The sequence below is a fragment of the Littorina saxatilis genome, linkage group LG13, assembly GCF_037325665.1.
Source record: "Littorina saxatilis isolate snail1 linkage group LG13, US_GU_Lsax_2.0, whole genome shotgun sequence".
NCBI classification, from domain to species: Eukaryota; Metazoa; Mollusca; class Gastropoda; order Littorinimorpha; family Littorinidae; genus Littorina; species Littorina saxatilis.
The window spans coordinates 43,269,219-43,284,471 of NC_090257.1; the positions used below are offsets into that span (position 1 = coordinate 43,269,219).

Consider the following 15,253-nt stretch of genomic DNA (forward strand, 5'->3'; position numbering starts at 1 on the left):
TGTGTGTGTGTGTGTTCGATGTTATGTGTGTGTTCGACGGTGTGTGTATGTGTGTGTGTGTGTGTGTGTGTGTGTGTGTGTGTGCACCCACTCCCCACACTATGATGAGCTGACTATATTTGCGCCTTGATATTTTATTCATGTTCTTACGTTTTATGCTGTTTATTGTGATTCACCACACCCGAGTTTATCGTAATTGAGATAATAAAGTGTTCTATGTCTATGTATTATGTCTAATACACATGCACACACGCACGTAGGCTACAAAAATCCAATCTTGACTTTGAACTTTATATATAAACATACATCCTCTTCACAATTAACGAGGACAAACGTAATTTACAAACACCCAAGTACAACAATTTTTCTGTTTTAAAAATTCGGACACACATTTTCTCAAATAATATGAAATTCGTTGAACTTATCTTCTTTTCACTACACCTTATATCTTGATTCCCCAAAAATGGAGTTCTGCCTTTTTAAATTTACCAGTAACACAAACATTCGCTCTGACCAAACTATTTTTGTCCAGCAGTTTTACCGATACACAATCATTATAAAAAAAACACTACAAAAAGAGTTTTAAGTTAACCGACTTCGCTACCACATAAACAACCTTTTTTTATTGTCCCCAACATTCTGGTCAACGAAATCATTATTATAGACAGTCATTCTATTTAAGGACAATTATCACAGCTTTCGTTCAACCAGTTAAAAACAACAATTATAGTAAAAGCTACAGCGCGATCAACGTTTGCCCATTTACGAACTCGCGATGAGATTTGTTTCTTCTGGTCACCAAGCCTACCGTTTACAAACGCATGCGCACTAATTGGGATTCCCCCAATTTTCTCGACCTTGACCTCAGAACTCTCGAAGCCACTACTTCGGCGTTCAATTTAGCTCGTGCATACCGAGTAGCTGGCAACTTTGCTTTCGAAGTTCCCACTTCCAATGTCAAGGGCCTCTCGCTTGACATAATTATACCACGATATCGCATCTCAAGGGTCCTTACCCATCCAAAAGAAACCTCCAGCGCATACTACAATTGCAGGACATTCCGTTTTTAAAGGCAGCTCATTGGGAAATGATCTCAGACACAATATCGAAGACGTGAAATGCGTCAATCGAGCAACTGTCGTAACTTGGCTACAATGAGACGGTCTCCTACCTTGCACCATAGACACGGACTGTGACATTCTTGTTTAATTTAGGTGAAATGCTTAAAACAGAGTGACTCAAAAGCGACAGTTCGATCAGTTACTGACCGAAAAAAACGTGCTCGAGTCATTCGGCGAAGGTGGCGAGCTTTCAAACCAGCACGACTGAATAACTCAGAATACCTTTTTTCATCATGCCTCTATTCTACACGAGTAACATAGTGCAGTGGTAACGGTTCCGGACTCTCGTTCATTTGCTCCGGGTTCAAGTTCCGCCGGGAGCTATATATTTTTTATTAATCTTTTCCTTTTTAAGCCTCCGCAATTGCATTCCGGCTGCAAAAACCGGGTTTTGCCTCTGTGTTAATTGTATTCATTTGCAAAAGAAACCTTCCTATGCTTTGAAAAAATCATATCATGTCTTGACTTTCAACTGTACGCGCGTGTGTATATGTGTGTCACTACGGTGAGTATGTGTGTGTGTGTGTGTGTGTGTGTGTGTGTGTGTGTGTGTATGTGTGTGTGTGGGTGTGTGTGTGTGTGTGTGTGTGTGTGTGTGTGTGACGTGTCACTTGTGTCATCATAGTTTCAGTGTGTGTATGAGTGTAGATTGAGAGAGAAAGATGAGAGAAAGTGAGAGAGAGTGAGTGTGTGGTTATTTGTTTGTGACTGTGTGCGTGCGTGTATGGGTGCGTGTGTGTGTAATAATAATAATAATAATAATGCAAACTTTTATAGCGCTATTCTAGAAAAATGTCTACTCTTAGCGCTTTACAATACATACATCGACCAAGCATACTATACACGCACAGGCAAAGAAACCCGCGACCAAACATAACCAACAAACTATACATGCACAGGCAAAGAAAGCGACCAAACATACAATACACGCACAGGCAAGATAACGACCAAACATAAACAAACATACTATGACCAAACATAACCAACATACTATACGCGCGCAGGCAAAGAGAACAATCAGCACATGTAATAATTACTGACAACTAATAATGCAGGCATACAATGACAGTCCAATACACAGCCTAAGCACAAGAACCACAGTAGGCTTCTATATAAAAACGTGTCAACGGTACTATTTACACACACACAAACAGTGCTGACACAAAGCGCAGAAAATATATATACACGTTATTTTTGTGTGTGTGTGTGTGCAGTGTGTGGTGTGTGTGTGTGTGTTTATGTGTGCCGTCAGTGTCACTTGTGTCATAGTGTCAGTATGTGCATGAGTGTACGTTTGTCTGTGTGTGCGTGTGTCGTAAGAGAGAGAGAGAGAAAGAGAGAGAGAGAGAGAGCGACACTTCTTTGCGGCAATTTTGGACCAGACAGCGTCTTTATATTTAACAGTTAGACTGTTCTGAAATTTGGACAGAATAACCGTTCTTTCGTAAAACACTTCTGTCAAGAGTACAGCAATTTCACCATCTGAAAAAGGCGCAGAACGCCCCTCTGTGTCTACTTTCTTTTTGAGCGGCACACGTGCCTTGCCATTTTCGTTGACTGCCATGTTGATAGAAACGTGCGCATGCGTATTAGTAGGGATTCCCCCAATTTCCCCGACCTTGACCTTAATACTCTCGCTGTCACTACTTTGGCGTTCAAGTCAGTTCATGCATTGTGAACACGGTTAGAAAGTTGACTTCGGGAGTTCCCACTTCGAAAAGAGGCCTCTACTTCCAGTGTTTCTTACTTCTAGTTCATGCATACGGGCCCTGGTGTGTGTTTGAGTGTGTGTGTTTGTGTTTGTGTGTACATGTGTGTGTGCGTGTGTGAGTATGTGTGTGTGTTAATGTTTCATGTTTGCGCTCGTGTGGAGGGGGTCCGTAGCAAGTCGAGGGTCGATTTTAGTGTTACTTGGAGAGAGAGAGAGAGAGAGAGAGAGAGAGAGAGAGAGAGAGAGAGAGAGAGAGAGAGAGAGAGAGAGAGAGACAGACAGACAGACAGACAGACAGACAGACAGACAGACAGACAGACAGACAGACAGACAGACAGACAGATGGTGATGTTGCTTTCTTGTCGATGGTGTATTATTGATGTTCAGGTGTGAGAGCAAGATTGGCTCTTCGTTCTACCTCTACCTGCTTATTCCCGCGGTGAGTTTACAATTTAAACAAAACTTTATTCAATTTTTATCATGACAAAAACAATACATTGATTTTAAGATTACTAACTCAAGCATATTATGCTTATTTTAAGTCATCCTGGTAAGTAATTAACAAAGGTTAACATGATGGCGGACTTAATACATTAAATCATTTCAGACAACGATAACAAACAAAAAAACCTGATACGCAAACAATCAGAAAAGGGAGGGGGTGGTAGTACAGAAGGTGGAAAACAACAACAACAACAAACAAGTCGCGTAAGGCGAAATTACTACATTTAGTCAAGCTGTGGAACTCACAGAATGAAACTGAACGTAGTCCGCCGCTAGTGCAAAAGGCAGTGAAAGTGACGAGCCTGTTTGGCGCGGTAGCGGTTGCGCTGTGCTTCATAGCACGCTTTACTGTACCTCTCTTCGTTTAAACTTTCTGAGCGTGTTTTTAATCCAAACATATCATATCTATATGTTTTTGGAATCAGGAACCGACAAGAAATAAGATGAAAGTGTTTTTAAAACGATTTCGGAAATTTAATTTTAATCATAATTTTTATATTTTTAATTTTCAGAGCTTGTTTTTAATCCGAATATAACATATTTATATGTTTTTGGAATCAGAACATGATGAAGAATAAATTAAAAGTAATTTTGGATCGTTGTATAACAAAATAATTTTAATTATAATTTTCAGATTTTTAATGACCACAGTCATTACTTAATTTGTTAGCCTCCATGCTGAAATGCAATACCGAAGTCCGGCCTTCGTCGAAGATTGCTTGGCCAAAATTTCAATCAATTTGATTGAAAATTGAGGGTGTGACAGTGCCGCCTCAACTTTTACAAAAAGCCGGATATGACGTCATAAAAGACATTTATCGAAAAAATGTAAAAAAAATTTCTGGGGATATCATATCCAGGAACTCTCATGTAAAATTTCATAAAGATCGGTCCAGTAGTTTACTCTGAATCGCTCTACACACACACACACGCACAGACACACACACACGCACACACATACACATACACACACACACACACACACACACACACACACACACACACACACACACACACACACACACACACACACATACACCACGACCCTCGTCTCGATTCCCCCTCCATGTTAAAACATTTAGTCAAAACTTGACTAAATGTAACAAAACGACATGGGGCACGAGAGAACAGAGATAAGCAAAAGGGACAAAGAAGAAGATGAAGAAGACTTGGAGTGCCAGATATTTGGGAAGAGTGAAATTCGTCACAATAATAATAAATGCACAGAAGACACACACGCAAAGTTAATACATTTTGTGATCGGGCGAAAATGTCACCAGATTACACAGAAATCGAGGCATTGTCAATAAGTCAAAACAAGGACAAAATACACGAGAGAAACTATGAGGAACAATTGGCCAGGCAGCATATGTCTCATGACAGTGTCAAATGAACATAATGAATAAAATGTAGAGGCTCATTTACGGAACCTGCCCGTCTGTCTAATACATTCTTGAACAGTTATGAATATGGTCTGATTGACATTCCGGGAATATTGCGGGAACCCTTTCAATAATATTTCAATAAACTTACGTATAATCAGCTATCAGATTATCAATTGACAATAATCGTACATCTCTATATAAAGGACAATACAACAAATAATGTTCAGCAGTCTCTCTGGGATAACCGCACTCACATTGGGGGCAATTCTTAAGGTGCCGCTTACATAAATCAAAATTAAAATCACTCATACCAATACGCAATCTGCAATGGTGGACTTGTTCAAATCTTTCTCCAAAATAATAATGACATGGTACTTTAGAATCAACATTGAACAGATCATTTTTGAACTCGCTCAAAGAGGTGGTCATTTTGATATTATCTGGCAAGTCGTTCCACAGAACAGTCGTTTTTTGAATAAATGAGGTGCGAAATAATTCTGTTCTATGGGGAGGCACGTATCTTTCTAATGGTCTTCGTCTGTGATACGGATAACTATCAAATACAAGAGGAGGCAATACATTCACTGAGTACTGGGGGCATTTGTTATGTACCATCTTATGGAAAACAATTAATGTATATCTTTTCCTTCGTTCTTCAAGACTGCATAACCCACTTTCCTCACAGAGCTTTGCATGGCTAGTGCCTTTAACACCGCCAATTATAATTCGTAAGGCTTCTAAGTGTAATTTTTCTAAAGCATCTGCTATCATCTTAGTGTAATTATTCCAAACAGCATCTGCATAATCAAAATGCGGTAAAATAAAAGACTCATACATTATTTCCAACCTTTTTCGACATAATCTATACTTATAAAATCGTAAACAATTAATCCATAAATTCGCGTTTTTAATTATACTTTTGATGTAGGCATCCCTCTTGCAGATACTCTGTAAAATTACTCCAAGGTGTTTGTGTTGGTCTACTTTCTGTAAGAGAACATTGTTGAAAAACAAGGGTTGAGGGGGATTAAATCACGTTGGATATTTAGCAATTCAGTCTTAGTCTCGTTAAATTTAACTTTCCGATTGTTGGCCCATGCATTAATTTTATTAACATCTTGATTTAATGTATTGGTTCGTCTGTCTACATCTTCTAATGCAAATTTAACGAGACTAAGACTGAATTGCTAAATATTTAACGTGATTTAATCCCCCTCAACCCTTGTGTCGTCAGCAAACAACTTAATTTCGGATTCAATATTCTTTACAATATCATAAATGTAAACCAAAAATAAGAGGGGGCCCAGCACGGATCCTTGAGGAACACCGGCAGGAATCATGTTAACATCAGACTGTTCCCTTGATTACAACAACTTGCATGCGGTCTGTTAAGTAATCGCAAAACCATAATAATAACCGACCCCTAATGCTCATTGATTCTAATTTTGCCAAAAGACCCTTGTGCCACACTATATCACACGCTTTCGAAACATAAACAAATACAGCGAGGGTCGTAATACCTCTGTCATAACAAAAAGAAAATTCATTATAAATCGATATCAATTGAAATACACATAAATCATCAGGCAAAAACCGCGACTGCTGGGGAATGAGTATGTGATTTGCCTTTACAAAATCATAAACATGTACATAAACAAATCTTTTTAACACGTTACCAACACAACTCAATAATGATATAGGACGGTAGTTATTATTTCTGCGGGACCTGCTTTATATACTGGTGTTACATGGGGTAATTTCCACGAAGCTACAATTATTTTATCCCAAACACCGTGGCACAATGTACCATTACCCTCATAATTGTGTGTGTGTACATGTGTACATGTGTCAGTGTGTTTGTGTGTCAGTGTCTGTTTGTATATATCTCTGTGTGTGCGTGTGTGTGTGTATGTGTGTGTGCGTGTGTGTGTGTGAGAGAGAGAGAGAAAGAGAGAGAGAGAGATAGAAAGAGAGAGAGAGAGAGAAAGAGAGAGAGAGAGAGAGAGAGAGAGAGAGAGAGAGAGAGACAGAGAATGATCCTTTCATCACAAACCTATTCAACAGACGCTGATATGCATAACCTTTGCCTTCACCGGGCGACGAAAGAACATCTTGCCATCGGTTATGGGAGGCCGCCCTGGTGTCCTGATGTAAGTTCATGTGACAGGATGTCGCAGTAGTCCCCCTTTGTCACAGGCAGTTGCTCTGGATAGATGGGCTATTTATAGCTCTACGTTTTTGGTGCGTTGGAAGACAGCACACCAGTGAGATTGTATTGACTGAATGAATGAATTGATTGATTGATCGATTGGTTGATTGATTTGATTGGTTTAATTGGTTTAATTGGCTTTATTGGTTCAATGTATTGATTGACTGACTGATTGATTGATTGATCGACTGATTGACTAAATGTATTGACTGACTGACTGTATTGATAGACTGTACTTTTTGATTGTTTAATTGATTGGTTTGATTGATGAATTGATTGATGAATTGATTGACTGATTGATTGATTACTTGTCTAACTCATTGACTGATTGATTGATTAATTGACTGATTGATAGATAGAGTGTCTGTGTTGTTGTAGGCCTATGGACGCCATGACAAGACAGTCACGTGTGTCTTACGCGTGTGCCTTTGCCGCCACTGCTAACGTGGTCTTCCAGATTGTCTTCACCGGCAAAAAGCTAGTTGACTATGACAGCAAGGCGCCTTTTGTCGGATGTAAGTTGACAATTGTTCACCATGACACCAAATAAATGTTTTCACCGGCAAAAAGCTCATTAACTGTGACAGCATGGTGCCTTTTGTTAGATGTAAAATGTTCACCATAATGCCAGATCGTCTCTACTGACACAGAGCTCAATGGTTTAAACAGAAAAGCGCCTTGTGTTAGATGTAAAATGTTCACCATAATGCCAAATCGTCTTTACTGACACAGAGCTCAACGGTTTAAACAGAAAAGCGCCTTGTGTTGGTTTAAAGAGATTACACCTAGCAAAAAACCTTGTCTCTCATCGCCCCATGACATATATACATTCCAGGTTGGGTGTTGTCATTTTGTGACCACACACCAGGAATATCTTAACAATATTAGCGCTCCCTCCGTTACTCATTTTGAAAACGGCTGTGTTTTGAGTGGGAATTCCAGACTGTAGTCTACAAAACATGAGTTGATGAAGAAATGTCCACTGTTCCAGCCTTGGTCAAGATACTGTCTGTGTTGATCTACGGGGTGGCGTTCTACCCACTCTTTGCCTGTCTCGCCATGGCAACCGTGCTGGGGTACGCCGTGGGATCTGTCTACGTCTGGATGCTGACCGTTGTGGAGATGTACCAGCTGACCGAGTGCGATATGGCTACTGTAAGTTCTTGTTTTCTGTGCAAGCTTCTTCGGGACAACATTCAGGAACTAGAAAAGAAAAGCAAATAAAAAAAATAAAAGAAAACGGAAAACAGCAGCACTCACAAAACATGTGAAAGAGCAACAGGAAAACGTGGCCGCTGAGATTAAACAAAGAAACACGATATGAGCTGTATTTATTTAAAACAGGCTCTTACTGTATGTGTTTCTCTGTTTAATCGTGCCACTTTTTCCTGTTGCTCAGTATGCAATCGGCTCTCAAATCAACCATCTCCTGAACAAGAACAAGAATGTGTTCCGCCATATAGCATCACAGCCATTGGTGTTTGTCTTGGCATGGAAACGCTCATACACCCATACACTCCTTGCATAAAGTCAAAAGACTAACAACATCGCCAACAACAACAACATCGACAACAACCACAACATCGACAACAACAACAACATCGACAAAAACCACAACATCGACAACAACCACAACATCGACAACAACCACAACATCGACATCAACAACAACAACAATAACAATAACAACAACAACAACAACATCAACAAAAACCACAACATCGACAACAACCACAACATCGACAACAACAACAACATCGACAACAACAACATCGACAACAACAACAGAAATAACAACAGCAACAACAACAACAGCAATAAGTCAGAGTCATCACCGACGTACAGATATCTAAAAATGAATTCACCAACGTGTTTAAAAAAAAGTTGTTGTATAATCATGTATGAATAACTGAATGTATATGTCATTTCATGTTTGGTAGGAAGCGCGAGTGATTCTGGTGTTCAGCAGCCTGCCCCAAGTGCTGTGTCAGCTGTACCTCAGCGTGTATAATGATGTCATTTCATGTCTGGTAGGAAGCGCGAGTGATTGTGGTGTTCAGCAGCCTGCCCCAAGTTCTGTGTCAGCTGTACCTCAGCGTGTATAATGATGTCATTTCATGTCTGGTAGGAAGAGCGAGTGATTCTGGTGTTCAGCAGCCTGCCCCAAGTTCTGTGTCAGCTCTACCTCAACGTGTATAATGATGTCATTTCATGTCTGGTAGGAAGAGCGAGTGATTCTGGTGTTCAGCAGCCTGCCCCAAGTGCTGTGTCAGCTGTACCTCAGCGTGTCCATACCAGCACGGATTCCACGTGCGATACGAGAAGGTCGTCTCTATGTTGCACAGACCAAGAAACCCGATAGCTCAGTGGATGACGTTCGTAGAGCTTACGTTGGACGTCACGTGACCAAACTTCTGAAAAAGTCGGAGACGGACTCGTGAGTTGGAGTTTCTTGTGTTTTTTTGTTTTGTCTGGTCCCTTTAAACCCATTATCTATCTATCTCTCCCTCTCATGGGACTGAAATGTGGACCGGCACGGTTGGCCTCGTGGTAAGGCGTCCGCCCCGTGATCGGGAGGTCGTGGGTTCGAACCTCGGCCGGGTCATACCTAAGATTTTAAAATTGGCAATCTAGTGGCTGCTCCGCCTGGCGTCTGGCATTATGGGGTTAGTGCTAAGACTGGTTGGTCCGGTGTCAGAATAATGTGCCTGGGTGAGACATGAAGCCTGTGCTTCGACTTCTGTCTTGTGTGTGGCTCACGTTATATGTCAAAGCAGCACCGCTGAAGCTCGCATTTTTCATGATCCGCCAACTTCGACCATTATTTTTAATAATCACTGAGACTCGGCATGTAACCTCTACGTATTTACCCTCTCTGGATAACTTGCACGTATGTCAAAACAGTTGCGGAAACACAAACCTCAAAACCTCAAGTAATGGCTGAATGTCTTAACATTGAGCCGGGAGCGAGGTGTGTCTCCCGATGTCTGTCTGTCTGTATGTGTGTGTGTGTGTGTGTGTGTGTTTGTGTGTGTGTGTGTGTGTGTGTGTGTGTGTGTGTGTGTGTGTGTGTGTGTGTGTGTGTGTGAAAAGGTTTTCTCCAAAACTGTTGGACGGATTGGGATGAAACTTGGTACAGACATTTTTGAGAGCATTTTCTGGAAACAATATTTCGCCGATTTTGGATTGGGCTATTTGATGACGACATATTTGACCGTTTGCTAAAGTTGAGGCGTGCAATCGCTTGACTGAATGATTAATCACGCCTCAACGTTCTTGTTTTAACTTTTGGCAGCGTTCACTCCAAATTTACCGCCTAAAATGGTCTCGTTTCTGTCCACAGCCAAAGCTGTTATCACACACAAAATTGCTATATATGACAGCTAAGACCGTTTTTGTTACATATTAGCAGTGTTCACTCCGAGGTTCTACTGCAAACAAAATAAATGCAAAATCTCAAAGTACGTGTGTGTTGCCTAATATGGACCACCTTCAACAAATCAAAAAAAAATAAAAGCTTAAGGCTATTTTCATTATTTTAAGAAACTTGCTGAAAATAACCTGTAGCTAGCCCTTGAGATTTCAAAACAATATATCAAATAGTCTTCTTTGCGTGCTAGTTGATAATTTCACTTATTATTCTCCATGTACCATATATATACGTTGCATTTCTGTCGTCTTTGAAGGGAAACTTCGTTAAGCGGCTGGGTCCGTTCTAGCTGTTTGTTTTTACTTTTAATTTTCAATTTCAGAAATATGGCTTCTTCGCGTAGCAAGCTGCAGATTGTGAGATCCTTGTACTTCAGAACTACAAATAGATGGCGCTACCGCTGGAGGCATGGTAAGAAAAAACACTTAAAATCGAAGGGTTATGTTTAACTGTTACAAATTCACGGACTTTTTTCTATTGGTAAGCCTCTGATTTTGCAAAACTTGCTCTCGTAAGCATAAACAGTACATTTACATACATTCAAGTTATGAAATAAACTTGACAGGCACCTTTCATTTACATGGGATTTAGTAGGTCAACATTGGTGCTAGCATTTTGAAAAAGGAAGGGAGACAACTAAAAAAAAAATTCAGCATGGTTTTACTTCTTTTAGGTACATATATATTGAGTATATATATATAACATTACAACAACATCAGCCATACAAGACTATGCTAGATGCATCTTCAAAAATAACAAAACAAAAACGACAAAAAAAGCACAATAAAATGTACATTCACATAGCCCATAATCAATACATTTCAAAATTATGAAACATACTCTTCGTCTCCTTCTTTATCTTTCCATTACATTTTCTTGTAATATTACTAATAACAACAAAATCCTGTTCTCCGCATAATTCATAGTCTGAAGTAAAAAAACCAAGAAATTCCTCCGAGGTAGGAAAAACACCCCCGTCCTTACCATTCTCACTGCCACCAACTGAGAAGGTTATTTCCCTTTGACCATTAATATGTCCCTCTATAAGTCCTTGTAAAATCTTAATCCACCAATAACTCCCTAACCGTGTGTTTGACTGGTCCCAATGTTTCTAAGGACCGTCTCAGGAATGTATAGAACCTGTTCACCAAGTTTGGTGACGATCGGTCCGTTCATTCTTGAGATCTATATGCGAACACAAACACACAAACAAACAAACAAACAAACACATCGACCGAATCCTATACACACCCCTATACCGGGGGTGTACTGATAACGATCAACATAACGACATGCAGAGAAGCAAGCCTGTGTTATGTTCAAATATAAACTATAAAACATCCTTAACCTCATATTAACTCCAAAACCAAATTTTGTCCCACAAACTCGACCAGAAAGCAATTAATCATTTGACGATATCAGAGTTTTAAATGAGTACCACTTCAAAGAAAATGTATTGCTTGTTTGTTTGTTTGTTTGTTTGTTTGCTTAACGCCCAGCCGACCACGAAGGGCCATATCAGGGCGGTGCTGCTTTGACATATAACGTACGCCACACACAAGACAGAAGTCGCAGCACAGGCTTCATGTCTCACCCAGTCACAGTATTCTGACACCGGACCAACCAGTCTTAGCACTAACCCCATAATGCCAGACGCCAGGCGGAGCAGCCACTAGATTGCCAATTTTAAAGTCTTAGGTATGACCCGGCCGGGGTTCGAACCCACGACCTCCCGATCACGGGGCGGACGCCTTACCACTAGGCCAACCGTGCCGGTAAATGTATTGCACGTAACAATAATTTTACTTAAATATTCTTCTACCAAATACCTTTTTCTCAAATCTCTTTTAAATGCTACCAGTGTATAAACAACTTTTACATACTTAGACTTATGAATACAGAATTTGGCATTTAATATTATAAAATCAAAAACTGTACTACTTTTAGAATCAGTACCAAACAAAATAAACTTGTCATTAAAGGAAATGTTCTCAACATTGGTACATTCATTTTTAACATAATTTAACAAATCATTCCAAAATGACTGTATATAATGACACATCTACAAACAATGTTGAATGCTATCCCTCTCATCTCAGCATAAATGACACATCGTATCTTCAACTACTCCCAAGAGACAACTAAACTTGGCCAAAACATTATTGCAATAAATTTCGCACGCTGAGAAAAGCTTTAACACGCAATTCATTTTAGTTAAACTTTATATGCTGAAAAAGGTAATTATGTCAGCTGTTCATATCTATTGTCCAATCGAAGGTACTTTGTGTAGCCATTTTGTGACAGCCTGTCAAACAAGGTCACCCCTAAAATTGATCTGACAAAAACGATAGCCACGTATTTTAAAATCTGCAAAAAAATCAGAATATGCACAAACAAAACACTTCAATTTTCGGTTCAGAGCATTTTGTTTTATGCACCTTACTTATCTAGTCTTTATGTAGCCGTTTGTCCAAAGTATCAGGCAGATCCAAGTGCTGGTTTACATTTGCTGGAGATGGGAACGCGCAAGAAAAATTATCGAACACCGTCCTTGGTACTGTGTGCACTACCCGTGGAGATTTACAGTCCTTGGCCTGTACTTTCTTCGCTATGGGTCACAAAAGCGCATCACTCCGAGCACAGTGCACCTGGTAAAAATAACCACAGCCAAGTAAGCACAGGCCAAGGACTGTAAATCTCCACGGTTACTGTACTCCGTACCAATGACGGTGATCGATCATTTTTCATGCGCGTTCCCATCTCCAGCAAATGTAAACCAGCACTCGAATATGCCAGAAACTGTGGCACATATTTCCTCATCTATTTTTTGCTTAGCATGCAAAGTCACGATTTTTGGGCCTGAAACCCAATATTAACATGAATATTTGTTTAGTTCTTTTGGTAAAGTTACGTAATACGACACGCTTAGTATACACATTCGCAAAAAGCAACAGAGATTTAGGACAGCCGATTGGTCATAACTTCTGAAATTTCTAAAGAAATTCATTGAGAACTTGAGCAGTGGAGGTCGGACCCCCTCAAAAATGGCCGAAAAAACGGGCCTTTTTTCCCTCTGAAACGGTTGACACCTACCGTCTTTGACAAACGGCTACATTAAGATTAGTGATGAAAGGTGAATAGAACAAAATGCTCGGAACAGGAACTTAAATAACCTTTCCAATGGTAGTCAGAAGGGTTTGGTTTGTGCATATTCTGATTTTTGCAGATTTTACAATACGGGGCTATGGTTTTTGTCAGGTCGATTTTAGGGGTGACCTTGTTTGACAGGCTGTCACAAAATGGCTACACAAAGTACCATCAATCGGACAAATGATATGAGACAGCTGAAATAATTACATTTTCCATCATAAAAAGTTTAACTATAATTAATTGCGTGTTAATGCTTTTCTTAGCGTGCGAAAATTGTTGGAATCATTTTTTGGCCAAGTTTATGTCGATTGAACACTGGATTTCCCTTCTTTGAGCCATGTGACGTCAGAGGCCGACAAAACTTATTTAGGCGGCCAACCGAGACTACAAAATAGTGCATGTTTGTGTGCGTTCAATTATAAAAACTGAAAGGAATTCTAACCAGAATCGATCGATACATAAATGTTATTTGTATTTTTGACGAAAAAATGACATTTTACACAGATCTAGCGCGGTCTCGGAGGAACACCGACTGTCTCGATCTGTGTAAAATGTCATATTTTCGTCAAAAATACAAATAACGTGTAATGTAGTCCTGTGAGGTTACCCTCGTGGAAATTTTGTTCACTTTCTCTCTGGGGTAAGCACGGTTTGAAATGACTGCTTGAGAATGCAATGATGTCTCACATCCTTTTTTTCAGGTTTCCGCTACCCAACTCGGTTTCTGTCTGTCATGTTTGTGAGCATGGTTGTGGTCTATGCGGTGAGTCCTACAATCCTTACTTTCGTGTTCTTTTCTTTGCTCGGTTTATTTGTATTTGCTTAGCTTCTAGTGTCAATATTTTAGTTTTTTCTTCCGTTTCTGAAAAATAATATATTTGCGTGGATCCTGATGGTATTTATTTGCATGTCTAGCTGCCTGTTTTAAAGACACGCTCCTTACCGTGAAAAGAGTTGGGCTCACCGTCTCACATCTAGCCAGGCTTTAACATGGTATAAGATCATCCCTCCACGTGGTCGCAAACCAAACAATCACCTGCGCGCTGAAAACACAATAGCGATTGTATAGCTGTTCTGACCTTGATTTGTTGTTCCAAACTTACAAAATGATAGTTTTTGCGTCGATGCGTTGATCTCAGGTTTTGATAGCAGACGCCGTTTCTTATGCGCATTAGTTTTGCGCAGGCGCCACACTGACTTTGGAAAAAAAACTCGATTTGACAACACAGCTGTTAAACAGCTTTTTATTAGTTCATTCGAATACAACATGTAGAATGTGTCATCGACAATTGGATCAGGTACATTAACATCACGGATTTGACCTAGTTTGAGGAATCTTGGTTTCTTTTCATCGTCGATTTCCTTTCTCTTGTAATGACCAGTGTCTGTAAACTCGAATGCATACACTGCACCAACTTCAGCATTGCTCTCAAAGTCGATAGCGTCTGCTAAATCTTTCAACTCTATAGTTGAACATGCAACAGGATAAGCTATTGTAGGTCCACTCGACATTTTAATACTCAATATTTTATGGAACTATTTCCAATGTAATGTTAAACAAACAATCAACTGGTTGTCCACTTTGATTTTTCAGATCAATGTGTAGGAATTCATGACACCCTTCCTCCAAGTCCTTGAACTGAAGTGTCTTAAATGTTGGCACGTGCATTTTACAAAAAGAGGCATCACTCGGTGGAAGAATCCTAAGCAGATCAGAACGCTGATCATTAAACAGATTATAGG

General features: G+C 39.9%; 1 protein-coding gene across 1 annotated transcript in view; it reads left to right on the forward strand.

The window, feature by feature from the left end:
- The window catches only part of LOC138945912 (receptor for retinol uptake stra6-like), a 41,209-nt gene extending 26,751 nt beyond the window's left edge, over positions 1-14,458 (forward strand). Inside the window, exons 3-10 of the mRNA XM_070317431.1 lie at positions 3,220-3,271; positions 6,786-6,871; positions 7,309-7,445; positions 7,922-8,085; positions 9,153-9,367; positions 10,683-10,771; positions 14,212-14,273; positions 14,441-14,458. Of these exons, the coding sequence (XP_070173532.1) occupies positions 3,220-3,271; positions 6,786-6,871; positions 7,309-7,445; positions 7,922-8,085; positions 9,153-9,367; positions 10,683-10,771; positions 14,212-14,273; positions 14,441-14,458 (823 nt within the window). The remainder of the gene's footprint in view (positions 1-3,219; positions 3,272-6,785; positions 6,872-7,308; positions 7,446-7,921; positions 8,086-9,152; positions 9,368-10,682; positions 10,772-14,211; positions 14,274-14,440) is intronic.
- The last annotated feature ends 795 nt before the right edge of the window (positions 14,459-15,253 follow it).